This window comes from Cervus elaphus, chromosome 1, assembly GCF_910594005.1.
Source record: "Cervus elaphus chromosome 1, mCerEla1.1, whole genome shotgun sequence".
Lineage (NCBI taxonomy): Eukaryota > Metazoa > Chordata > Mammalia > Artiodactyla > Cervidae > Cervus > Cervus elaphus.
Window position 1 is genome coordinate 42604398 of NC_057815.1, and position 27884 is coordinate 42632281.

At 40.9% G+C, this 27884-nt stretch overlaps 1 protein-coding gene across 1 annotated transcript; it reads right to left on the bottom strand.

Annotated features, from left to right (window-relative positions):
• Positions 1-949: 949 nt before the first annotated feature.
• Positions 950-27466, bottom strand: MPZL3 (myelin protein zero like 3). Its single transcript, XM_043900368.1, has 6 exons — positions 27213-27466; positions 14377-14543; positions 10507-10717; positions 8018-8183; positions 6174-6234; positions 950-3928 (listed from the first exon to the last, which is right to left on the bottom strand). The coding sequence occupies exons 1-6, from the start codon at positions 27283-27285 to the stop codon at positions 3902-3904; spliced, it is 705 nt and encodes a 234-aa protein (XP_043756303.1). The 5' UTR covers positions 27286-27466; the 3' UTR covers positions 950-3901.
• Positions 27467-27884: the final 418 nt, after the last annotated feature.

Genomic DNA, 27884 nt, shown 5'->3' on the forward strand with positions numbered 1-27884 from the left:
AAATTAAGGTTCTCGTTTCAGTCAGCTGGCCTATTACTCAATTTTTATTTACACTTTCATTCTAAAATGAGGTAATAAATTCACCTTACTGAGGCAAGCCTCATGTTTCAGACCTCTGCAGGTGTCATCTCCTCTTCTAGGCGACAACCTCCTAGGATGGGATGTTGAATGGTCCCAGGTAAACAAGCTGAGAAATCAGCTTTGTGCAAACAAAATACATTTAAGATTAACACAAAACATTTTGCTCTGTATCTAAAATATAGCAATCTTGCAACTTTATTTTTCCTCTCAGTACACCGGGGCAATATAGCTAATCCCTGTTTCCAAAGATAGGCCTGTCCCGTCCTCCAGCTCACCACCGAGGCATGTCAATCTTCCCTGACCATATGACATCAGCATTTCTAGCGTACAAGAAGCATTTTATTCCTCAGAGAATCCCTCAGGTGACTTGGACATCCTAGATTAAAAACTCAAAGCTTCTTTGAATGAAGGTATCTTTTGCTTTCAAGTCACCACTTCAAAATAAGTGTTTTCAGTGCGTACACCTTCAATCTTGCCTGCACTGGTTTGACTTACACATGGGCATACTTGTTTTTTGAAACTTGTTCTGTATCATTTGACAAGTTGTTGAATGCTTGCTCTTCTCCAGGACTATGTCGCATGGTTCTTGAGAATGGTTATGCTGGTGAGCCAGCAATTGAGCAAATACCCGCAATGTGGTCTATTTTAGACTACCAACATTTTAACAGTTGTTAAAAATTCCTAAAAATTTAACAATCAACTCTTAAGGTGTGAGCTGGCTCCAGCACATCTCTGCAGCACACCTATGCAGATTTTTGCTGGGGTACGGCTCAGAGATGAATCGTTACTGGGTGCTGAAAATCAGAAACCACCTCCCTTCTCTTTCACATGACAGCTCTAGTCTTGTATGTACACACACACCAAAAAGTAGCCAGAAAGTGCAAGGAAGTTTATTAACTATGATGTGGTAAAGATCTCAAGAGTTACAACGTCTGTGCATATGACCCAATAGTGCATATCCTCCTACAAAAATTGACAAACAAGAAACAAAGTGAAATGCAGCAGTTAACAGTCCAACACTAGAGTCAAAAGGATGGAGTTGCCTCTTCTAGGAGCAAAGTTTTAAATGGTGCAATTAAATGAGAGTCTTGTGCCACACGCTATTAGTCTTCTTACAACTCCCCTTTGGAATCATAACTGAGTGACATATAAGAACATACGGACTCAGGATTTGGCCCCCAGAATTTTTTCTAAACAAAGACATGAAACATTCCCTCGTGGAGCACAGAGCCCAGTTTAAGGACTGCAGAGAATGTGCCCCCCAAGAAGCTTGAGGTACCAGGTCACATAGGAGACACAAAACATTTTATAACTTCACATTTGGTAACAGAATTAAAAACTCAATGCATGAAACTCATAAGGCAATGTAGCCACAAGTAAAGACTTCAGCAGCCAAAGAAAAATTCTGAAAGGCTTTTAACCCCCTCTGAAGGTTCAGAATTCAATTCCCTTTCTAGACAAGGCTGGTCTCCATAAAGTGTGATAAGAACTCACAGAGAAGCAAAATGAAAAAAATAAAAAGAGAGAATAGCACCTTAGAAAATATTAAAACAGTAAGTTTAAAAAAAAACAAAACACTTTTTCTTCCTTTCATCCTTAAAAGCCTTAAAAGGCAGGTATATCCAAACACTGCTTTGTGCTTCTTTGAAGGAAAAAAAGCTGTAAACTCAGACCCCAATAAAAGGGCTGAAGAAGGAGACAGAGCGACCTTAAGACTGTGATGTGACCACAAACCCATGGAGCAGACTAGGTGGTCAACTTACTCTCCTACCCTGAAGGATTCCATCATTCAGTCACTTAAAAAGGAAGGGACTGGTTCAAACCCTGATCAAGGCTACAAAATAACATGACCAGGCATTCACACAGTACTATTTACCTAAAGTGATAAACATATCCCACTGGATGAATCCTTATAACATGCCTGAAGGGAAATTGCCAGAAAACTCAGTCAAAACTGGTCCTTCATTAAATGGGATATAACTTTACCTGGGTTCCTGTAACATCATCTCTTTCTCAAAGAATGAGGACCCACAAGAAGTCTATCTCACAACTAGATCTCTATCTTCAAATGCCCTAGAGCCCAAATTATCTACTCTTGTTGCTCAAACTGTTTTCCTTTCTGCATTGAGGTGTCAGACTAGACTGTCTCACTAGATTGGCCCCAGACAACCACATACTTAACAAGTAGCTCAAGACTGTGAAACTTAACCACTGTAGATGCAGACTGACAATCTTGCTTCTGCCTCTTCTTTCTTATATGATCAGAGGTAAATTATAACATCTAGTAACTAATCAGACTCTCTCATTAACAGACTAGATTAACATAAGAGGCCAGGCCAAATCTATGAGACGGAAAAACCTAAATTTTTAAAAATAGATCTTGGCAAAAAAATATAAAAGTGATTTTTGTACAGCATACAATGTATTGTGCTACAATATGGAAACCTCCTGAGTCACCTAGCAAAGAATCATGGAAAGGGGCTACCCTGTTAAAAAAATCAAATTATGAGAGACATTTTTTGTCTCTCATAATTAAGAAGTGAACTCTATCCCTCTATTACAGAGGACTAGACAGTCAACCCTTCCTGATATGTCATACATATTTCTTAACGGCTTATAGAAAAATCCCATGTAAATTAATATTTGAAATAATTTGGTGCAGTAGAATGAAGGAAGTTGATAGAAAGTATCAAGAGACAGAAGAAGGAAGTAAAAGTTGTGTACACCCTCACTTCCTTATCTCAAATATTATGCAAAAAAGGGATTGTAAACACCTTCTTTCACTCATATTTTCTGCATTTTAGAAGAAAATCTTGAAGAACAGCATAGGTTAAAAGATAATTTCATGGGAGGGGGGATTGGGATGGGGAACACATGTAAATCCATGGCTGATTCATGTCAATGTATGGCAAAAACCACTACAATATTGTAAAGTAATTAGCCTCCAACTAATAAAAATAAATGGAAAAAAAAGATGATTTCATTGCAAATAACTGGTAAAGTTATTCTATTTATCCCCACTAAAAACCCTATGAAGAGTTTTTCTTGCCTCTGATCTGAAAAGTCAAGAAGGAAACCATAAACCACTCAGCTATAAGAAAGTAAAATAAAAAATTGCACCTAGTGAGAAAAAGAAGGGAACCCCTCTATCTCAGCATTTCTTAATTGTAAATTGCTGACAGTTTAATACTTTAAAAGTGCAGTCAAATAAACCACTGACTCCTGATCCTACCAACTCTAAAAAACTGGGGTTATGCACTCCAAGCCTCCCAAACACAACTGATGATGAGATAATTAAACCAATGAGTATATGCTGTATGCTAACTCACAGCTGAAAATATTCATGGAGCAAAAAACAAAGAATAACTATCCCCAAAAAACATTTTGTCCAGGAGCACATCAGGAAGCTCTAAGATCCATTTCAATAAATACATATATATGTATATTGGCATCAGCAGTGTGGCCAACATCTAGGATTCTCCCTCATAAAAACTGGAAGAAAACATGTAATACATTCAAGAGCAAAGACTAAACAAAAAGTTATCTTTCTATTTAGGAAAAGAATTTCTTCATTCAATTAGAGTATAAGTTATTAACAGGGGTAGTTATGAGTCTCTCTTAGAGTTTTTGAACAGTTTATAAATACAAAAAGAATATTTCTTCAATAAATAAGTCACTCCTAAAGTCTTTACTGATGACTTCCAGGATTCTCCACCATTATTGTCCAAGCCAGCTCCACTTCTCTGGGAGGCTTTAGCTGCCAGTGGAATGGAACATCTTCTGTTATTAGGTGACTCTTCTTCTATCATGCAAACTTTCATCAATATGTCTCTTCATAGTCTGAATCCTGGAAAGGAAAGAATAGTAGTTGCAGTGTGTATATGAAGTACACACCACAGTCAGAATTCAGGTAAAGACCACACAGTAGGGCCCCCCAGATGGAGCTCAGCTAGGGGCTTCATTAACAGTAAAATGGCACTGACTCAATCCACCTAAGTTTACTAAGTATCTCAAATTTAATATATCCAGACTCAGCTTCTGATCTTCTGCCTAAAACTTGTTCCACCCACAGGCTTGTACATATTAGAAAATGGCAACTCTATTCTACCATTTGCTCAGGTCAAGAACTTTGAATTTATCCTTAACTCCTCTCATTTGTTCACAGACACATGCAACTCGTCAAGAAGTCCTTCTGGCTTTACCTACAAACTATAACCAGAGAACAACCACTTCTCACCATCCCCACTATCACCATCTTGGTCCAGATCAACACCCTTTCCCTCACCTCCATTATTGCTAAAGTCTCCTAAATGGACTGTGTTTCTGTCATCGTCCCTCACCACCTGTTTTCAACACAGAAGCCAGAATAACATTTTTACCACTTAAATCAGTTCAGTGTTCTCTTTGCAAAAACCTCCAGTAGATTCTGTTTCAGTAGGATTGAAAGTCTAGGTCATTACAGTCATGCAATGTTCTATAAGATATGACATTAACTCTCTGAAGAAATGCTATTCTTTGCCTTGCTCTCTTCATTCCTGCCACATTGGCCTCCACACTGTTCCTAGAACATGCCAATCATGGCCCCTCCCCAGGGTCTTTGCACTGACCATTTCCTCTGCCTAGAATAATGCTCCTCCATGGTAGCCATGCCTCTTGCTTCTTGTTTTAGGTGTCTGTTTAAATATCATCTCAATGAGGGTGCCCCCAACCATCCTATTTTTTTTTTTTTTTTTATGGCCACACCTTGTGGCTTATGGGATCTTAGTTCTCCAACCAGGGATTGAACCTGGTCCACGACAGTGAAAGCATCTAGTGCTAACCACTGGACCACTAGGGAATTCCCCCAACCATTCTATTTAGTATTACACCCCCTTATCTAGCCATTCCATCTCCTTTTCTATTTTATTTTTTCTCTATAGCATGAAGCACTATCTGAAACACTATATCTTACTAATTTTAAAAAGATATAGTTAGCTATTATTTGTACCCCAACTTAAGAGAAGGTAATATTTCAACTGTGTCCTAAAGGATGAGACATAACTAACAATGTTGTGTAGTTTCACGTGTATGGCAAAGTGATTCTTTTTCTTTTTAATTTTTATCTTATATTGGAATATAGTTGACTAACAATGCTGTATTAGTTTCAGAAAAATTATTCTTCTTCCTCTTTTTGTTTTAGTTTTTATTTTATCTTGGAGTATAGTTAATTAATAATGTTATGTTAGTTTCAGGACATTAGCTTATTTTTTTTTTTTACATTAGCTTATTTTGTGTTATCAAAATATTCAAATCCCAAAGGGTTTTAATTAGATTCTATCCACTGGCACTATCCACCTTTCTCTCATCAGAGAAGCCACTTATAATACTCAAGTACATGAGAGAAAGAAAGAGAGACAAAGAACACTGTGATGAGTAACTGGGCTGCCATCATCTGGCCAAGTGCTGAGCTCAGCAATAAGTACAAAGAAGGCTCAAGCTTAAACCCCGAAACGACAGGTATGCTTCATATTAGATCATGAGTTGCTTTTGACCTGTTTTCAACAGTACCACATCAGAAAGCCTGTCCTCCTAGGATCCTGAGGCAGCCACGCAAGCCTACCAGTCACAGCAAGTGCTTTCCGCAATTTCAATCAAAACTCAAGCCTTCCAACATGGGTATTTCTTATGCACAAAACAATCGAGTCACCTAAACGGTGATATCACTCTAATTTCCTGGGAAAACCTGAGGCTCAGCAGAAAAGCTCAGTTCTACCGGCTTTGGGTTCAGCCAGTTCAGCCAGCTCTCCCAGTATGACCTTAGCAACACGGGACGCTCCTCTTTCAGGATGCTCCCCGTCAGCCAGCAGAGGCTGCCTACACAGTCCCCTTCCCTAACCTAAGGACACCACTCAGTGCCCACAAGACAGAAAATAAAATGATGGTTAGAACTGGGAAGGGTCCCCTGAGACTAAAATGCTTTGGGCAAAGACCTTGGTTCATACTTTGCTGTAGACCTACCTGCATGCCCCTTGCTTCTCTGAGGACAAGGGCTTACCTTAATTAAGCAGGAAAATAAAGCATGAAGAGTGAACAGTGAAGCAGCACGGGCTTACCACACACTCAGCACAACGAACACAAAGCTTCGCCATGCAGTCACCCCCTTCCTGGTCAGTGCTGTAGAAAGAGGACAAACCAAACACGGGCAGTCACCATCCTCGGTAGTGATCCTTAAGAGGACAAGTGCTGAGGTCAGACGGGGTGGCTTAAATTCCAGTTCTACCACTTACTAACAGGGTGACTGGGCAAATTATTTGAGCTCCAGGAGCCTGTTTCCTCATCTACAAAATGCAGGTATTACCATCTACACTGAAAGAATAGTGGTGAGGCGTATGTGCAAAATAAGCACATGTAAAATCATGGACCACAGTGCTTGGCACATAGTAAGTGTTCAATAAATAAGAGCTAATGGCAACTGCTCATTTAGAAATATACTCGGCATCAACCATGTCTGGGCACCGTCCCTTGAGCTCATGATTTCCTGAGGGTGAGAGACCCATTAGAACGTAACAAGTATGTCACAATACAATGTGATAAATGTTTTCAGAGTTAAAGTCAAACTGCTGCGGCAGCAAAGGGGAGAGAGAGATTAGTTTACCCTGAAAGAGTCAGGGAAATTCAAGAGAAGGAGAAGCTGCAGCAGGGTCTTGGAAGATAAGGAAGAGTTTTCCAGGCAAACAAGGGAAGGAGGGAGGGGAATCCAGGTGAGAGGGAAGCACACTGAAAAAAATTTTTTTAATATCTAAATAGGGCTTCCTTGGTGATCTAGTGGTTAAGAATCTGCCTTGAAATGCAAGGGATACCAGTTCAGTCCCTGGTCTGGGAAGATCCCACATGCTGTGAGGCAACTAGGCCCATGTGCTACAACTACTGAGCCTACGCTCTAGAGCCTATGCTCTGCAACAACAGAATCCACCACAGTGAGAAGCCCATGCACCACAACTAGAGAGGAGCCCCCGCTGGCTGCAACTAGAGAAAGCCTGTACACAGCAACAAAGACCCAGAGCAACCAAATAAATTTTTTTTTTTTTTTAAGATCTAAATGAGTATAGTCGGTTTGGAGAAGGAAACAGCTCACTGGAACCAATGAGAAGAAATAGCAAGAAACAATGTGATTCAGGCTTAGATCATAAGGAGGTCTTACTAGACCATGCTTAGAAATAGACATTTTAGTATTTTTTACCAAGAGTTCTTTGCCTTGTGGGAGGCCACAGATTCCTTTAAAGGGGACTCTTACCCCCATTATATAAATGTGTACATGCATACACACACATACACACACAGAGAAAGATTTTAGACTCTCTCAAAGTAAGATTTCTCTTCCAAGGTTCCAAGCCCCCGAAATAGACAAAATGAAGAATCAACAGAGTTTTATGTAGACTTTTGTTACCTTTTTTTTTTTAGTGGATTTGTTCTTAGGGAAGATACTGGATCACACCTGCTCACCTGCTTTTGATAATCAGAATCCAGTTAACCCCTTTGGAGCATTTGCTGACCAAGAATAGTTCTTGCTTATTTAAATTATGTTGCCCTCCATGGCTGTTCTAAAGCCTCTCTCACTGCTCAGGCATTTCTGTCAGCTTGGTGCCAAAATAAGGAAAAGGAAAATATAATTGACTTGGGGATTTCCTGTTCATTTGGAAGGAATGAGAGATTCATTTCAGAATTTACACTCTGAACCACAGCACTGTACAATCTTATTTCCAAAAAAAAGAGACTAGGACCATGCTATTAACTCCTCTGTCTCTTTCTCTCCAAATTAATATCCACAAGTTCCCCTTTCAGCAGAACAGAGGTCAGCCTGGAAGAAAGGAAGGCATGGATGATGCCGAGGTCTGGTGGTGTCCACAAAGCATGGCTCGGAAGAGGGCGGACGGCTCAGGACTGCAGCTGGACTTACTCATCTGAAACCTCAATAGACGACTTCTTATAGCCAGACTTGCTCCTCTTCTTCAGCCCCGCAGACTTCCTCCCCATTCTCACCAGTAGCAGAATAACCACTACAGTTGAGGGAATGAAGACAAGAATGGAAAGAAGGGCCACAGAGGACAGCATCGTGCCAAAACCTGAAGGAGGAAAAGAGAAGGTAAAAGAGAGGGATGTGCAAAGTGCTTCCTATGACATAAGATAGTCTTACTTTTGCTCCAGTTTTCTTCTCATTACAAAAGGAATAAATTCATGGTAGAAACACCAGAAAACACACAAAAACACAAAGAATTAAAATTTACCCATAATCTGGATACCTAGGATCAACATGTCAGTATCTACCTGTTCACTCTTCTTTCTAGGAGTCTGTGTCTCTGTTTTATGTTTTGGGGTTTTGGCCACGAGGCAGGTGGGATCTTAGCTCCCCTGAAAGGGATGGAAAACAACACCCCCAGCATTGGAAGATGAAGTCTTAACCACCAGACCACAAGGGAAGTCCCCAGGGCATGAGTGGGAATATAGGGAGGAGACTATATGTTCAGAAGTGCACACCATACTTTACAGACTTTTTCTAACTTCTTTTTTATTTACTATATAAATATTTTCCATAAATATTCCATCCATGTGTGATTTTTTTTCCATTTTATTTATTTTTTTAATTGGAGTATAATTGGTGGCTTCCTTGGTGGTTCAGGTGGTAAAGAGTCCACCTGCAATGCAGGAGACTTGGGTTCGATCCCTGGGTTGGGAAGATCCCCTGGAGAAGGAAATGGCAACCTACTCGAGTATTCTTGCCTGGAGAATCCCATGGACAGAGGAGCCTGGCGGGCTGCAGTCCACAGGGTCACAAAGAGTGACTAACACACACACACACACACACAATTGCCTTACAGTGTTGTGTTAGTCTCCGCTGTACAACAGTGTGAATCAGCTATGTGTATTCATATATCCCTTCCCTCCTGAGCCTCCCTCCCACGCCTCTAAGTCATCACAGAGCACCAAGCTGAGCTCCCTGGACTCTACAGCAGCTTCCCACCCGTGGTGTGCATGGATGTCAGTGCTGCTCTTCCAATTCATCCCACCCTCTCCTTCTCCCACTGTGTCCACAAGTCCGTTCTCTAAGTCTATGTCTCCTCAGATGTACAGAACAGACTTTTGGACTCTGTGGGAGAAGGTGAGGGTGGGATGAGCTGAGAGAATAGCATTGAAACATGTATATTATCAAGTGTGAAACAGATCGCCAGCTCAGGTTGGATGCATGAGACAAGTGCTCAGGGCAGGTGCACTGGAAGACCCAGAGGGATTGGGTAGAGAGGGAGGGAGGAGGGGGGATCGGGATGGGGAACACATGTAAATCCATGGCTGATTCATGTCAATGTATGGCAAAAACCACTACAATATTGTAAAGTAGTTAGCCTCCAACTAATAAAAATAAATGAAAAAAATAATAATAATAAGTCTGTCTCTTTTCCTGCTCTGCAAATAGGTTCATCAGTCCAGGTCTGACTTTTTTTAAGGGCTGCATAGTATTCTGCATATTGAATAATTCATTGCATCAATCTGCTAATGCTGGATATTAAAGTTGTTTCCAATTCTTTGAATCTATGAGTTATGTAATGATGATCATCCTTGTATATAAACATTCATACTTAGCTCTATTTTTTAAAACATTTTAAAATGGAATTGCTGGATCAAAGGATATATAACTTTAAGGTATCTGATTTATACTATCAAACAGTCTGCCAGAAAAACTATACCAGTTTCTACTCCCACCAGCAGTATGAATGTGCCCATGTCTTTGAAATCTATAAGTTGTCCTAAAAAAATAAAGAAAGAGAAAGGCAAGGGAGAAAGAGACAGAGAGACATACAGAAAGATTTGAGAAATGACAAGGTAGCTATAATGAACCATAATGCAGGTCTCTATATCTAAATCTTTGGTTCAAATCCAAATAAGGACTAGAATGACCACTCAACAGTCACCAGGGAAGGGTGGGAGAAAAAAGGTCAGTCCTTATCCCACTCATGTTTCATACCGAATGCTGCTCTTTGCAACAGAAAAGAAATGTGCAGCCTCCATATTTAAAGGAGGTACCCTTTCAAGACTCAGGAAAAAACACAGTCTCATAACTGAGGGTATGAACACATTAGGGAAACCAGAATGACATCTGTTTCACAAAGATAGCAACCCTCTATTTACTCAGGGGTTTGCATTACATTCCACAAGACTCTGGTCACCTGAAATGAAAATTTAAAGAAGAATCATGGCAAAACTATAACAATATTTGAAAAAAAAAAACACTTTAGTTTGCAAAATAAAGAACTCATCCTCAAAGACAATTCAAGATGGTAGAATGTTCTGATAAAGATAAGTTAAAGTTCTGCTTATCACTGATCTCTCCACAAACCACCACAGAAGTCCCAGAGCACTCACTGCAGCACAGGTTGGTGGCAGTTAGCTTACCCCTTTCTGTGACTGTCAGCTCTGTCGCCGGAATATTATGGTGCACATCTGGGGGGTTTTTCACAGCACAGCTGAATGTCCCATTGTCCTTCATGGTAGGATTGCTTATGCTTATGGATGCATCCCCTTTGTATACATCTCCAACCCAGGAAATCCGATCCCGAAAAGTGCCAGCTGTGGTTGGGTACTGGAAAGACTGATAATGAAAAATCTAGGAAAGCAACACCATGAGAAAATAAAAGAGTTAATATGGAAAATGCAATGAAACGTAAAGCTGCTGCTGCTGCTACTAAGTCACTTCAGTCGTGTCCGACTCTGTGCGACCCCATAGACGGCAGCCCACCAGGCTCCCCGTCCCTGGGATTCTCCAGGCAAGAACACTGGAGTGGGTTGCCATTTCCTTCTCCAACGTAAAGCTAAGTAAGTCCAAAATAAAATACAAATGTATAATGGGTTTTCCCAGTTGGACAATTTTTTCTTACGCTTTGTTCACTTCTGTACTATAGGTTAAAAAGATAGGTTTATGAAACTTGTCCCCAAAACAGTCCTGACAAAAGAATCCAAGGATTCTGATTCTCAAACCTCTTCTCCCCAACGTACTAAAGTGGCAGGTCTCAACTAGAGGCAATTTTGCCCTCAAGACATTTGGCACCATCTGGAGATGTTTTTTGTTGTATTACTAGTATCTGGAGGGTAAAGGCCAGGGGATATTGCTGAAAATCCTACAGTGCATAGGCTAGCCTCCCACAACAAAGAATTATCTGGATCAAAATGCCAATAGTGCCAAAGTCAATAAATCCTATTCTAAAGCAGCATCTACTCTCACATGGTACTTTATAGGGTGCAATCAACCTCTACACATTCACTTATCTGACCATCACAGCAACACTGAACTATCCACGGGGCAGACAGGGAAACAAGGCCAAAAACAAAAAATTAAGTGAGTTACTCAAAAGCACCCAATGAATAAGTGGGAAAGGGGAGATTTTTCATTTATCCTCAAAATCATCAAGAAGCTATAACATACTCCTCTCTCAAGTCATCTATCTTGGAAATTAATAAAACCCCAAGTCAGATGTGTGATTGGTACTCAATATACACTGAATTAAAACAATGCTGCTTCAGCTTGGTGATCACGTACCTAATCACCAAAAAACACTTCATTACACCTGGTGGTAGGTTGGGCAGGCACTACAATACAATATCATCTTTCTCTCTTATGCAAGACTCAAGCCTTTCCTTGTTCTTTTCTTACTTGGTATCCTCCCCACTTAGGAACCCAGGCTTTTACAAACACTGCATTGCCCAATTTTGAAAAGCAATTTCCCAGAGAAGACACTAAATCACTTCCTGGTTCAGGCATTCATTCAATGAATACTTGTTGCACACCTACTACATGCCCTTAGTCACTGGGTTTAGCAAAATGATACAGTGGGATTCAGGCAGGAATTTACCAGCTAGTGGGAAATACAGATATTAGTAACCAATATCTGTTTACTAATTGATTTACACAGCTGGAACACTCTTTGAGTGTTCCAAAGAGGGAGGTAAAGAATACCTATCACAGATTATCAGCATCAGCATAAAAGGGTTTAAAATTCCTTATTGACAAAACAATTTTTGTTCAGAAAACAAAGATCATGGCATCCAGTCCCATCACTTCATGGCAAATAGATGGAGAAACAGTGGAAACAGTGGCAGACATTATTTTTGGGAGTTCCAAAATCACTGCAGATGGTGACTGCAGCCATGAGATAAAAAGACACTTAATCCTTGGAAGAAAAGTTATGACCAACCTAGAGAGTGTATTAAAAAGCAGAGACACTACTTTGCCAACAAAGGTCCATCTAGTCAAGGCTATGGTTTTTCCAGTAGTCATGTATGGATGTGAAAGTTGGACTATAAAGAAAGCTGAGTGCCGAAGAATTGATGCTTTTGAACTGTGGTATTGGAGAAGACTCTTGAGAGTCCCTTGGACTGCAAGGAGATCCAACCAGTCCATCCTAAAGGAAATCAGTCCTGGGTGTTCATTAGAAGGACTGATGCTGAAGCTGAAACTCCAATACTTTGGCCACCTCATGCAAAGAGCTGACGCATTTGAAAAGACCCTGATGCTGGGAAAGATTGAAGGTGAGAGAAGGGGACAACAGAGGATGAGATGGTTGGATGGCATCACCGACTCAACAGACATGAGTTTGGGTGAACTCCGGGAGTTGGTGATGGACAGGAAGGCCTGACGTGCTGCAGTCCATGGGGTCGCAAAGCATTGGACACGACTGAGTGACTGAACTGAACTGAACTGATTGACAAAACAAAGCCTGCTGTGAATCTTCAGGATTAATCTAACCTGTAAATTTCAAGTTAAACTGCTGCTGCTGCTGCTAAGTTAAACTAGTGATACTCAAATCCTGTTATCTGATTAGTTTGATAGAATCCTGACTGACCACATAACTGCAACATAGCATAATGCAAACTTTAAGGATCCAATAATTCCAGCTTGGGTGCGTTTGCTGATTTCCTGACTAGCCTCACAAAAAGCAGCACCACATGAGAACTGCAGTTTGCATTTCAGGTTTCTACCCCTAGAAAATCCCCATTGTTTATTCTGTCCTACTTTTGGCCAAGGAAGAAGAGTCATATAAAGCCAGCCATAGTTTCCTGGCCACTCAAAATAAAGTGACCTATTTTAAGTCTGAAGAAAAAGGGACTGCAAATACAGCCTTGCTTCCCTCACTGGAGCTACCTCCACTAGAACCTCCTGGGACACCTACTGTAGCTACTGGGAGATGCTACATGGCATTCAATAATGGCTCCTAAAACAAAATCCAAAGCTTACACATTAAAATCAAAGAGAAAGTACTTCCAGTGAAGAAAACAGGATAACAAATGAAGGATACTTTCAAAGACACAATCTTACATGCCGCTATGACATTCACATTCTTGATAAAATGTATCCTGACCTAGGATGTTGCTGGAAGCATACAGAGAAAGTATTTTTTTAATAGCACTGCAATCTTCAATTAGACATCCACAATGGATTTGAGCCATAAATGTGCTTTATATGTGTGATTAAAATATATTGCTTCTAATATTTCAAGACCATCTGTCACCAACGGCATCTGTCATCAACATAAGGTGCCACCACTTCCTTCAAAGGGAGCTGTGTAAATCAATGCAGATGTTTATACACTGGAGAAGATGCCAAGATAAATCTACACAGTACTGATATGCAAACAGATACACCCACAGAGATGACCTCACATGACAGGAAATGAGAAGTATTCAGCGAAAGGATGTCTAAGACTGGGACCTATAGAATTTTTCTATCCAACAGCCTGGAGGTACCCTTTTTAGTACAACAAATCTGAAACCCAAGCTATGAAGCCAAGCAAAATGAAACAACAAAGGGGAAACAAAATTAAACCACATTTCCTCTGAGTTTCTGACTGGTTTTTTCCTATAGCATATTTGCAAGATTCTTACATAGAACAAAAAGCCTTCCATGACGAAAAATGGCTGTCATACAGAGTAGAAGCTCATCTCCTTCTATTTAATAGAAGCTCATCTTCTATTTGAAGATGAGATGGCCTAAAGTATGCCTGTGACTTAGAATAAAAGGGTTCCAGAGTTGTTGACCACAGAAAGCTCAAGGAAAGAGCCTTAAAAGTATACACTTACTGGGATTTCCCTGGTGGTCTAGTGGTTAAGAATCAACCTTGCAACGCAGGAGACGTGGGTTCTATCCCTGGTTGGGAAACTAAGACCCCACATGCTGTGGGGCAACTAAGACCATGTGTCAGAACTAAAGAGCCCATGTGAGTCAACACAGCCAGATAAATAAATGTTGTAGAAACTAAAGTACACACTTACCGATTCCGTGCGACTGCTGCTCGGAGGCCGGTATGTCCAGTCTATGGTGAGTTTGTCTGTGATAGAAGAGGATGACTTGAAGGTGCATCTCAACTTGATATTTTCTCCAACATAACCCCGGACATGGGCATCCGCTTTAATCTCCAGGGAAAAGATGACATAAACACCTAATCAAAGCAAGCCCAAACTTTTAAAATGTGTGCATTGGATGGAATACATAGATGTGAGTGAACAACACAGAAGCACTAGGTATCATTTTTAGGTCTCTCATCAAAAAGCCATGGGAATAAATATCTTCTCAGGCAGGCCCAAAAGGATAAGGAGTGGATATCTACATTAATTAACAGTGGGGTGGTGGTTCGTCATTTTACGAAATGAAGTCATAGAATGAAAGTCTGGGTAAAAATTTTAAACCTGGTCATACCAGCATTTTTCCAATAGACTTGTGGTTAAGTTAACTATAACGAAGCATGTCAGCCCACGGAAGGCTAAAAGGCAATGCCACCCACTCCCTTGACACACTTACACTGCAGGAGTATGACAACTATTGTGTCTGAGGGATTTACCCCAAATACAGCTCGGCTGTTAACCTGAAGCTGTCACTGCCCCAACCACCAGCAGAAATAAGAATTGGAATTTTTTTCAAAGAATTTTATAAATCTACCTCAAGGTGCTATCTGGTTTTGTTTTGTTTTTCCCTTTCTTAAAGCCTGTTAATGAATCACATATCCATTAAAAGTAAATCAGAGGCAGGAAAAAGTTTATTAACTTTGCAATTTAATGCATTTTTTTTTGGCTTGGTAAGGTTCTTTTCATTTTTTTTTAATTGGAGGATGATTGCTTTACAATGTTGTGTTCATTTCTGCTGCACAACAACGTGATTCAGCTGTAAGTATACACGTGTCCCCTCCCTCTTGTGCCTCTTCCCACCCCCATCCCCCATCTCCTCTCTCTAGGTCACTACAGAGCTTAGTATTCTGTGCTTACAGCTGCTCCCCACTAGCTCTCTACTTTACGCATGGTAGCGTATACATGTCAGTGTCACTCTTGTCAATTTGTCCCACCCTCTCCTTCCCCGGCTGTGTCCACAAGTCCATTCTCTGCGTCCCTATTTCTGCCCTGAAAATCTGTTCATCAGTACCACTTTTCTAGATTCCATATATATATATATATGTTAATATATGATATTTTTTTCTCTTTCTGACTTACCTCACTCTGCATGATAGCCTCTAGGCAATTCAATGCATTTTAAAATGTAAAAATAAGATATGATTTTAAAATTCTCTAGCGACTTCCTCTGTCCAAAACCACCCCCATAGATCCAACTCTGAAACCCTGTCTCCCCTAAAGGTGTTGGCACTTTCTTTAGACAATTCCCTCTATTTTCAGAGAACAGTAGTAGAAATTTCTCTCCCACTAGGGAGCCATTTTTTTTTTTTTGGAAAGTAAGCCACTAGCAGTTCGTTTTTCCTGCCTCCTTCTCCACCACAATGAGCTATGATTCAGAGCAGCAAGGTTTCAAAAGAGAGCAAACTCACACACCATCCTGAAAACCAGAAGTCCCTCTGGTTGAGACAGTATGCAAATCCCAGCCCTATCAATTGCTGACTCTGTGGTCTTCGTACTTGATCTCTTCAGCTTCTCATTCTGGTAGGAATGAGAATAATAACACTTACCTTAGTAGGTAACTGTGAGAAATATTGGATTAAAACAGGTGCCACACTAAGAAGCCTACCTAACCCAGAGTAAGTGATCAATGCGCATTAGCTAGCTTCATCATCCTTACTGCCACCTCTTTAGTTCTGTCCTTAACCACCTCAGAAATGCAGAGGATACCACCCTAATGCCAAAAAGTGAAGAGGAACTAAAGAGTCTCTTGATGAGGCTGAAAGAGAAGAGTAAAAAGGATGACTTAAAACTATTCAAAAAACTCAGACCATGGCATTGGGTCCCATCACTTCATGGCAAACAGATGGGGGGAAAATGGAAACAGTGACAGACTTTATTTTCTTGGGTTCCAAAATCATTGAGGACAGTGACTTCAACCATGAAATTAAAAGACACCTGCTCCTTGGAAGAAAAGCTATGACAAACCTAGACAGCGTACTAAAAAGCAGAGACATCCCTTTGCAACAAAAATCCATAGAGTCAACGCTATGGTTTATCTTGTACTCATGAAGGGATGTGAGAGTTGGACCAAAAAGAAGGCATAGAGAAAAAAAAAAAAGAAGACTGAGCACCAAAGAGTTGATGCTTTTGAACTGTGATTCTGTAGAAGACTCTTGAGAGTCCCTTGGACAGTAAAGGAGATCAAACCAGTCAATCCTAAAGGAAATCAACCCTGAATATTCATTGGATGGACTGATGCTGAAGCTCCAATACTTTGGCCACCTGATGTGAGGAGCTGACTCATTGCATGAGACCCTGGTGCTGGGAAAGACTGAGGGCAGGAGGAGAAGGGGGTGACAGAATGAGATGGTTGGATGGCACCATCAACTCAATGGACATGAGTTTGAGCAAACTCCAGGAGACGGTGAAGGACAGGGAAGTTTGGCATGCTGCAGTCCATGGGGTTGCAAAGAGTCAGACACAACTTAGCAACTGAACTGAAATGAACTTACGCTCTCAACCTTTCTTATGACAGACATACTTATGAGTCATCCATTCCACTGCCTTTACCTCTGCTGCTTTTAATCACGATTCTCACTTCTCTCTGGATAATCCAGTCTGTTCACATTCCTCTTAAAAGGAGGAGACCAAGACTAAGCTCACAAGACCAAGACTAAGCCCATCCCCAAAATGAGGACTATTTCTGGTTCATCTAAAACATCCTGACTTTGTCATGCTAAACTTGTCATTCCTCCCATGCCTTTGCAAATGCTGCTCCTCTGCCTGGAAAGACTTCATCCTTCAAAATCTAGTCGCTCCTAAGCCCTCACTCCTGACCCAAGATATAGGGTCTCTGTACTAAAAATACAGCTCTAAAAACTGGAAAGCAGAAATAAATAATAAACAGATAATCTACACTCTCCTCATATCCTTTATATATTAGGATTGGCCAAAAAGGTCACTCGGGTTTTACATAAGAACTTACGGAAAAACCCAAACCAACTTTTCGACCAGCCCACTATCTTTATCTTAAAACATAAGAATACCAGAGAGATTTTAAAGTTTGGATTTAGAATTAGACAGACTTGAACTTGAGTTCTAGCCCAGCTACTTTCTGCCTATGAAATATTGATAATAGTTACCTAACCTGTTCCAGACTCAACTTCCTCACTTTAAGTGGGAATAATAAAAAAGACCTACTTCATTGAGTCACTGGGAGGATCTAATAAGATTAAAGAAGGTAACACATAAAATGTCTAGCATAGAACCTGAAACTGAAACTTTTGATAAATGCTAGCTATTATCATTAAAATGAACACCACAAAGATTCAAAAACCTTCAGGAATTTTCTATTGGGCTATAACATAAAATCTAAATAGTGCCAATCTGGCCTCCAACTTCTGCTACTCTGCCCACTACCCATCCCATCCCCTTCACTGTTCCCAAAATGTCCTACCATTTCCCAAATTTACTATATCCTTCATGCCACTGTGACTTTCGTTGAATATATCTTTGTCTAGAATGCTCTCCCCATCCCTACCAAATCTGCCTGGGTTGTTCCCACAACACCACATCCCCAGTACTCACACCCTTCAAAACTCAGCTCAAATATCAGCTCCCTTACAATGCCCTCCCAAATTCTCTGACGCAGTTTATTATTTTTTTCAATTTTCAAATAATATTTAGCATATAATGCTACTCAAGCACATATACCACTGTTTGTACTCAATTTGTAAAGATGATTTCCTCCATTAAAAAGAAATAACTTAAGGGCAACATTCAGAGGAAGAGAAGCAGGCAAAGAGAGACTGAGAGAAAGAGGTGGACAGGTCACCAAAGTTCTCATATAAGAACAAAGTGTGCTTATTAGTCCCTCACTTTCCTCTTTCCCCATTTTTATAGTATTTTCAACATTTTTAAGCCTCCTAGACATCTATCTTTCCTTTGCACTGATTCAGGAAAAACTCAGCCTAAATGACCACTGCTAGACTATGGCTGGTGTCCACTGAAGGAGAAAAATCACACCGTTGCACAAATAGTTACCATAAGAAACTCGTGAATTCCATCACAGCTAAGCCTTTAACGAGACAAGATGACATTTTTTTTTTTAATTATCTAGATTTTTTTTTCCCCACATTGCACAGCATGTGGGATCTTAGTTCCTTGACCAAGGATCAAACACACAGTCCCTGCCCAGAGTCTTAACCAGTAGACCATCAGGGAAGTTCCAAGTTATGACGACTCTTTAACCAGCCTTGGTCAGCTCCTCTGACTCCTCAAACTTTGCCATTCTCTTTTACCCTCTGTACAACCTATAAACACCTCATTTTCAAAAGAAAACATTTCTCTTCTTCAAGAAACTTGAAGCAATACAAACTGCTTAGTCACACACCTTCCTGTGTCTGTACCCATGCTTACCTCCAATCTGAAAAGGTGTGGTGTCTCTTTTTCTATGCAAGGTCAAGCCCTTCTTCTCTCCCTGGATCCCTCCCTTCCTAGCCCTGCTCCAGAAAAAACAAACAAAAACAAAAACTCTCTCAATTATCTTCAGCTTACCCCTTTCAAGAGGGGCTGTCTCTTCCCTCAGCCTCTAAAAACACAGGAGTCTCTTCCATCTATAAAAACAAATATATAACTATTGTTACAGTATTACAGTTACAGTATGACAGGGTTAAGGAAAATGTGAACAATAACAAATTTTCCTTAACCCTGTCATACTACTCATTACCAACCACTGCCCTCTCTTTCCTAAGCCAAGTTAGTGCAAGAGTTGTCTACATCTAACATCTCCCTCTTTCTTGCCTATCCGCTCCTGGAACCCTACAGCACAATCTGGACTCCACTACCACTTCTAATAAAAGGTAGTATTGTCTTAAACCTGAAATATCCAAGGGATCAAAACTGACTTTTCTCTCCTGACTTTACTGGCTCCCTCTGCAAGAGTGACCATTTGCTCCATGACCTTCTCTGTCTCAAAGTTTCCAGGGTGATACTCTCATTCATTCACTCATTCTTCAAACATAGATTTATTGAGCATCTGTTTTGTGCCACCCTCTGAATTTGAGATTAAATGTGAGCAAAATACATATACTCCCTGTTTTGGAGCTTAAAATGCAGCAGAAGGGGACTTCCCCGGTGGTCCAGTGGCTACAACTCCACACTCTCAGGGTCAGGGTTTGATCCCTGATCAGGGAACTAGATCCCACGAGCTACAACTAAAGATCTCACATGCCGCAACTAAGACCAAGTATAGCCAAATAAACAAATATTTTTTTTAATGTAGCAGAAGTTCAATATACTAATCAAATAATCATAAAGACAAATGTATTATTATAAACTCTGATAAGCACTACATGGAAAAGGCAAAGAGAGTGCTATGAGAACTATATCAGTTATGATAGGGGAGCAGGGAGTGGTTAATGAAAGTTCCCCTGAAAAGGTTACTTTTGAGTTGAGTTCTGAAGGAAGGGTAACAAGGTGAGGAGACCGGGAGCATTTCGGGCAGAGAATCCTGCATATGCAAAGGTCCTGTGCCAGAAAGAGGACAGTCAGTAAGGGAACAGAAAGAAAAGCAGAATGGCAGCAACACAAAAGCACGAGAAAGAAGAATGAGACGTGACTAGGAGGTAAGTAGAAATCAGATTAGGCAGGACTTTAGAGCTTGGGATCCTTATTCTTAGAGTAATGGGAAGTCATACTTTCAAAGTGAGTGGAAAATACTTAAGTATGGGACGGAGTGAGAAGGGGCATGACGAAGTTTGCATTTTTAAAACATCACTCTAGGGAAGACATGTAGAGTGAACCAAGAGTATATATAAAGAAATAATCTAAGAAGCTACTTAATAGTCAAAGGTGGAAATAAGGAAAGCGTGAACTAACTTGGTGGCAGTGGAGGTGGAGAGAACTCAGAAGACAACAGTACTTACAACGTAAAACCAGCAAGAGCTGGTGACAGGTCATATGTGGAATGTTTGGGGAAGAGAATATCAAGGGTAACTCCCAAGTTTCTATCTTGGTGATACCATTCACTGACACAGGGAAGACTAGAAAAGTACCAGGAAAGAAAATGAGTTTGATTTTGGATAAGTTTAAGGTGACTCTGAGATATCCAAGGGACAATATTGGGGGGGTGGGGGGTGGGAAGGCAGTTGATTCAGGGCAGGGGTCAGCAAACTATGGACCATGGGCCAAATCTAGCCCACATCATCCTTTTTTTAATCATCAATTTGCTTTATTTATTAGGATTACAAAATGGTTATATTCTATACTATTCTCTACATTCTTTTTTAAAAACTTTTACTGTTGGTTTACAATGTTGTGCTAGTTTCTGCTGTACTGTAAAGTGAGTCAGTTATACATATACAGGTATCTACTTTTTTAGATTCTTTTCCCATATAGGTCATTACAGAGTATTTAGTAGAGTTCCCTGTGCTACCCAGGAGGTCCTTATTAGCTATCTATTTTATATATAGTAGTGTGTATCATAACATCTTTTTATAGAGAAAGTTTTACTCAAACACAGCCAGCTCCATTTATTTATGTATTGTGTAGGGATCCCTTTGTGCTATTCCAACAAAATTGAACAGTTGCAACAGAGATTATGTAGTCTACAAAGCCTAAAATACTATCTGGCCCTTTACAAAAGTTTGCCAATCCTGGTTTATAGCAAAGAAGAAATATGGATTAGAGCTATAAAATCAGAATCTCATTAGTCTCCCTCCAACCAACTCTCCACACTGACTGTGTTACATATACATACACACGTACATACTCCACTTCTCTGAGAGTTTCTATCAAATTTCTTTCTAAGGCTCCTTTTTTCCTACCCCATCCCTTGAACATTGGTGTTGCTCAGAGTTCACCCTGAGCCCATGGTCCTTCTTTCAACATGTTCTCTTTAGACAATCCTATCCACTTTTACAGATTGCACAACCAACAATGGGCTAATGATTCCCCAAAGTATGTTGCTTGCCATGACCTGCCTCTGAGTGTCCAAATATTACAGGATATACCCACTTGACTATCACCACCACAGGACTCTAACCTGAAGGCAGTGAACTCTTGTTTGTTACCAGCTCAATACTCATTCCCCTCATCTCCTTTCCTCACAATACCCACCTCTCCCACATAGCCCAAGAGCCTGGAGACTTCTGTCAGGGTCCAGGCAGGAAACAGAAGGCAGAGTCAGCTAAGACTTTGAAAAGTGTATGGGCCACTTTTCAGAGGGACTTTTCTCAGGGTCAGGGAAGCCAACAAAGGCACAAAGTCTTTACCACTCCAGTCCTGACGGGTGAAGGGAGGAAATGGTGTTACTGCAGCCTGGTAAGAGGTGGATGTGTGGGCCATTTGACAGAAGCTGTAGCCACAGTAGAACACAGCCACTATCAACCATGGCACCATGACAGGGAGGGAGCAGGGAAGAAAAATGTCTTTCTCCTCCTGCCTTCCAATCTCCTGCCAATGCCTCCCATTGACCAAACCTAATTGGAAGCCAGAGGACGGGAGCCTGGATGATGCAGTTTATAGGTTAGCTTTCCAGGGAGTAGGAAAAACAGAGAAGAAAAGTGAATGGATTTGGTGAGAGAGGAGCAAATTAAGAATAAATAGACCCTACTTCCAGCTCTGGATGGTGCCTCAGACTGGCCTAAACCAATCATTACATCCAGAGGTACGCTGGTAAAAAACTAAAAATAGAAAACCCAAGTGTGTAGGGTTTGACAATTCCTGTGGTACAGATACTCCCACCATGGCCACTTTCAAGCTACAAATACTAAGTCTCTGAATGCTGAGTTAGGAAGACACGTGCATGATCAACTCTTGAAAGCCAGTAGGAACTAGATCCAGCACACCATCCTCCTGACCATAGAGATATATCTGGGGTTAACACGGGACTTAGGTTAATCTAATCAAATTTGTTTTGAAAATTACTTTATACCGCCATCCCTTGTTTACGTTTCTATGTCTGGAATTTTCCTTACTCCCTTTCTCTGTTGTTGTGTTAGGAGCTCAGTCCTGTCCGACTCTTCGTGATCCCATGGACTGAAGCTCACCAGGCTCCTCTGTCCATGGGGCAGCCAGTCCCTTCTCCAGGGGATCTCCCAACCCAGGGAGCGAACCTGGGTCTCCTGCATTGCAGGCAGATTCTTCATCATTTGAGCCACCAGGGAAGCTCCATTTTCTATTCTCCAAGATCTAACTCTTATTCGTCTTTCAAGATTTAATTTTTGAGACACCTCCAGGAAGTCCTCTCTGTAGCCTCTTAGCAAATTAAGGGCACCTCCTCTGTGATGTCATGGTTTCTAGTGCATTTTGCTCCTAGTACTAGATCCTAAAATAATCTGTTGACTTGTCTGTCTTCTTCAATAGACCCTGAACTCATCCAAATGGAACTTGGCATATTATGGATGCTCAGTAATATTTATTCAATGGAACAAAACCAAGGGTTTCCTTTTACAAAATGAAAATTGCTATAAAGTAAGCATAAAAATGACAAGTTCTGAGCAAATTTTGATTATTAAATTATAGTAACCACACCTTCAATAAAACTACCTACTAGAAACGTCTTTCTTCCTTATATAAACTCAATATTCATGAACATAATTTTGCCACAAAGCAATCAATATGTAAAGTCACTTACTGAACTTTAAACACTAGATAAGCAGGTCTTCAATGTATAGTTACAGAAAAGTAACCATAATATCCATGGTGAACTAAACAAATCGACTAACATTTGTTCCCCTGGAGGAGAAGGGAGAAGGCCTGAAAGAAGGCATGAGGAAAGTCTCTGGAAAGTCAGTAACAACCTACATCCTGATTTTGGCTCTGGTTAGTCACCCAGATGTGCTCAGTTTCTCAAAATTCACTAAGCTATACATTTATGACATGGGCACTTTCCTCTGTATGTTTTACTGAAATTAAAAGTATTCTAAAATCACTGGATAGAAAATAATTTGTCTCTTCCACTCAAAAAAAAAAAAAAAGAGAGAGAAAAAAACATCAATCCAAAGTTACATTCATTCAGAAACTTTCACCATAGGCCTAATGTATTAATGGATATTTATCTTTTCCCCAGAGAGAAAAGGATTTTCCAGGTGGTACTAGTGGTAAAGAAATTGCCTGCCAGTGCAGGAGACATGAGACGCTGATTCAATCCCTAGGTTGGGAAGATCCCCTGGAGGAAGGCACAGCCATCAACCCCAGTATTTTTACCTGGAGAATCCCATGGAGAGGAGCCTGGCATGCTACAGTCCATAGGATTCCAAAGAATCAGACACGACTGAAGTGACTTAGCACACATGTAGAGGGAAAAAGCATTTTGCCAGGTAAAACTAGCCAACAATAGAAGTGATATATAAATTTAAAAAAAATTTTAATCTGGAAGGAAAACAAGAAAATCATACATGGAACAACAACTGGTTCCAAATAGGAAAAGGAGTACATCAAGGCTGTATATTGTCACCCTGCTTATTTAAATTCTATGCAGAGTACCTCATGAGAAACACTGGGCTGGAGGAAGCACAAGCTGGAACCAAGGTTGCTGGGAGAAATTATCAATAACCTCAGATATGCAGATGACACCCTTATGGCTGAAAGTGAAGAACCAAAGAGCCTCTTGATGAAAGCAGAAGAGGAGAGTGAAAAAGTTGGCTTAAAGCTCAACATTCAGAAAACTAAGATCATGACATCTGGTCCCATCACTTCATGGCAAATAAATGGGGAAACAGTGGAAACAATGGCTGACTTTATTTTTCTGGGCTCTAAAATCACTGCAGATGGTGATTTCAGCTATGAAATTAAAAGACGCCTACTCCTTGGAAGAAAAGTTATGACCAACCTAGACAGCATATTAAAAAGCAGAGGCGTAACTTTGCCAACAAAGGTCCAACTAGTCAAGGCTATGGTTCTTCCAGTGATCATGTATGGATGTGAGAGTTGGACTATAAAGAAAGCTGAGCGCCGAAGAATTGATGCTTTTGAACTGTGGTGTTGGAGAAGACTCTTGAGAGTCCTTTGGACTGCAAGGAGATCCAACCAGTCCATCCTAAAGGAGATCAGTCCTGGGTGTTCATTGGAAGGACTGATGTTGAAGCTGAAACTCCAATACTTTGGCCACCTGATGTGAAAAGCTGACTCATTTGAAAAGACCCTGATGCTGGGAAAGATTTGGGGGCGGGAGGAGAAGGGGATGACAGAGGATGAGATGGTTGGATGGCATCACCCACTCGACGGACATGGGTTTGGGGAGTTGGTGATGGATAGGGAGGCCTGGCGTGCTGCGGTTCAAGGGGTCGCAAAGAGTAGGACATGACTGAGCGACTGAACTGAACTGAATTTTATACATGGAAGAAATGGGGGGAAATTATGAAACTCCCAATTTTATACACCCAATTTTCCAAAACACAAATCTCTCAAACTTTGATTCATAAAATTGTACACTTAGATGGAAAACAGAAAAGTGTAAGCGCTAGGAGTCTTAATCTACTGGCTCTACATATTTGGGCTTCCCTGGTGGCTCAGACAGTAAAGAACCTGCCTGTCAAGTAGGAGACTTCGGTTCAGTCTCTGGGTCCGGAAGATCCCCTGGAGAAGGAAATGGCAACCCACTTCAGTACTCTTGCCTGGAGAATCCCATAGACAGAGGAGCCATTACAGTCCATGGGGCCATGAACAGTTGAATACAACTGAGCGACTAAACATCAACAGCAACAAAAATATAAAAGGCAAGGCAAATAAATTGGAATGAAACCAAAGTCTATTACCTAATAGACTCAAAACAAAAGTAAGACCTCCCAAAAATGGATGAACCTTGAAAACACTAAGTGAAAAAAGAAAACTAGGCACAAAGGAACACATACTGTACAAGTCCAATTCTATGAAATATCCAGAACAGGCAACCACAGCAGTAGAAAGTAAACTGGTGTTTGCCAGGACCAGAGGAGTGCGAAGAATAAGACATGACTATTAATGACTATGGAGTTTCTCTTTGAGATGATGAAAATGTTCTAAAATTGTTGTAATAATTGCACAACTGTAAATGGTACACTTTTTTTTTCTTTTTTGGCTGCACTGCATAGCATGCAGAATCTTAGTTCCCTATTGTGCTCATGCTCAGTCATGTCTGACTCTTTGTGATCCTATCAACTTTAGCCCACCAGGCTCCTCTGTCCATGGGATTTTCCAGACAAGAATACTGGAGTGGGGTGCCATTTCCCCCCACAAGGGATCTTCCCAACCAAGGGATAGAACTTGAGCCTTGCGCCTCCTGCACTGGAGGTAGCTTCTTTAGCACTGAACCACCACCAGGGACCAAACCCCTGCCACCTGCAGAGGAAGCAAGGAATCCTAACCACTGGACCATCCCCAAATTCCCTGAATGGTATGCTTTAAATAGGTAAATCATTTGGCATATGAACCATATCTCAATAAATCTGTTTTGGTTGTTTTTTTTTCTTAAGGCAAAAGATAAATCAAGAAGTATATATAGATCATAAACTCAACTTTCAACACTTGGATTTTTTGGCCTGCTGAATTGATGGATGTTTTTTAATGTGAAATGACTTCAAGTTTGTGAAATCACCCACTATTTCTATAATTTTTTTTTTCAATAGGGTAATATTTGAACATTCGTGTGAGAGTGAGAGAGAAAAAGAGGGAGACAGGAAACCAGGATTATTTAGAGTGACAGCAGTTCAGACTAAATAGTATATTGCAAAATAATTTAGCTGAAAAGCTGGGAGGGATCAGGGAGTGTCCTGGCAGCATAAATACTAGTCATCATCAAATAAATAAGAACTCCCTAGCCCTACCTGCTGAGACTTACAACACCTGAAGCCTTTATGTCAAAGGTCCTCTTCAGAAATTCCCACAGGGAAATTTTTTACAAAGTTAACAATTCACTCTAATGCTAGCTCTACTAACATATGATTTCCTGGGGAAGACAAACACATACATACACAAAAATCCAGGAAATAATTACACCCTAGATGAAGGTAATTAGGTTGACTGAAATTTATGAAACTTGAAAACTGCATGAAAGCAACACTTATCCAAATTTTAAGATTATGTCATAGAGTGAATATTAACTGATACTATTTAATTGATTAAAATTTTAACAGAATTGACATTCCCTGCCTTCTATTAAAAAAAAAACAACTGTTATCAAAATAATAAAGCAGTTGCTTTTCCTCAACAAATGCATCACTATCACGCGATCAAAGAACATTCTTTCTGCGGCTAACAAATGTTTTACTTCCTAAGCCCTGACAATCTCTTAGAAAAAATAAAATTGCCAACAATCATGAATCTCCTTTCCCAAAATTACCGGGACAAACTACTGAAGACTAGAACTGTTCTCTCCTAAGCAGGAGATAAGGCCCACAAAACCACAGCCGAGTCAATCGTTGATAACTCTTCACGAGATAATGCCAGGTGCCCCCAAAGTCAGGGCCCTCCGTGTTTTCACCAAGTCGCGCCATCGCCCCAATATACAAGAGTCACGCAAGGTGGTCGAGCTCTCAGGGGCTCGAGAAAACACTGAGAAGCCACCGACTCCGCTCAGTGGGTGGTAATTACGAGAACATCCTCCGCACTGCCTCCCGCTTCCTTCCTTCCTTCCCAGAAGCTCAGTGGGGGCTTTCCTGAGACCCCCCACCGGAACCGGAAAAGCGACCATCTTCCCTGAGCCCCCGGCCGGAAGTGTAAGTTGAGCCCGCCGCCGGCTCACTCACCCTGGAAGAACAGGACACCCAGCAGTGGGCACAGAGCGCAGCCACGGCTTCCAGGAACCCCGCTCTGCTGCATCCCGACAGGTCTCCAGAAGTTTGCACACCTTGTTTACGGCTCCCGATAACCACACAGGTAACACCGGAAGTGACGCGAGGGCGGGAGGCCGCGAGAAGACCTAAAATGGCGATTCAAGTTGCCATAGCAACGTGGCTTCTTTCCAGAGCCACACCTGGATTTGCTCACTTCCAGTCAGCGATGCTTAACTCTCAAGTAGGAGTTCATTATTCTCTTTTACTCGAAATGAAGTCGGACAGGCTTTGGAGAATTGACTGTTGTAATGGAATTCTGCAGGACTTCATCGTCTTGACTCTAAGCCAGAAATCCTTTAACTCCTTACAGATTATTTTATTGAATGCTTTCAGAATAGATTTCTATGCATTTAAGAGTCCACAGGAACCCTGGAGAGCATACAGGGTCATTCGGTGAATAGATAAATTTGTATTAGGCCTTCGTGGGCAGTTTGTACAAGACTGATTTGTATTCTTGGGTGTGTGTGTGTGTGTGTGTGTGTGTGTGTGTGTGTGTGTGTGTGTGTGTGTGTGATTTGTATTCTTGGGTGTGTGTGTGTGTGTGTGAGTGATTTGTATTCTTGGGTGGGGGTGTGTGTGTGTGTG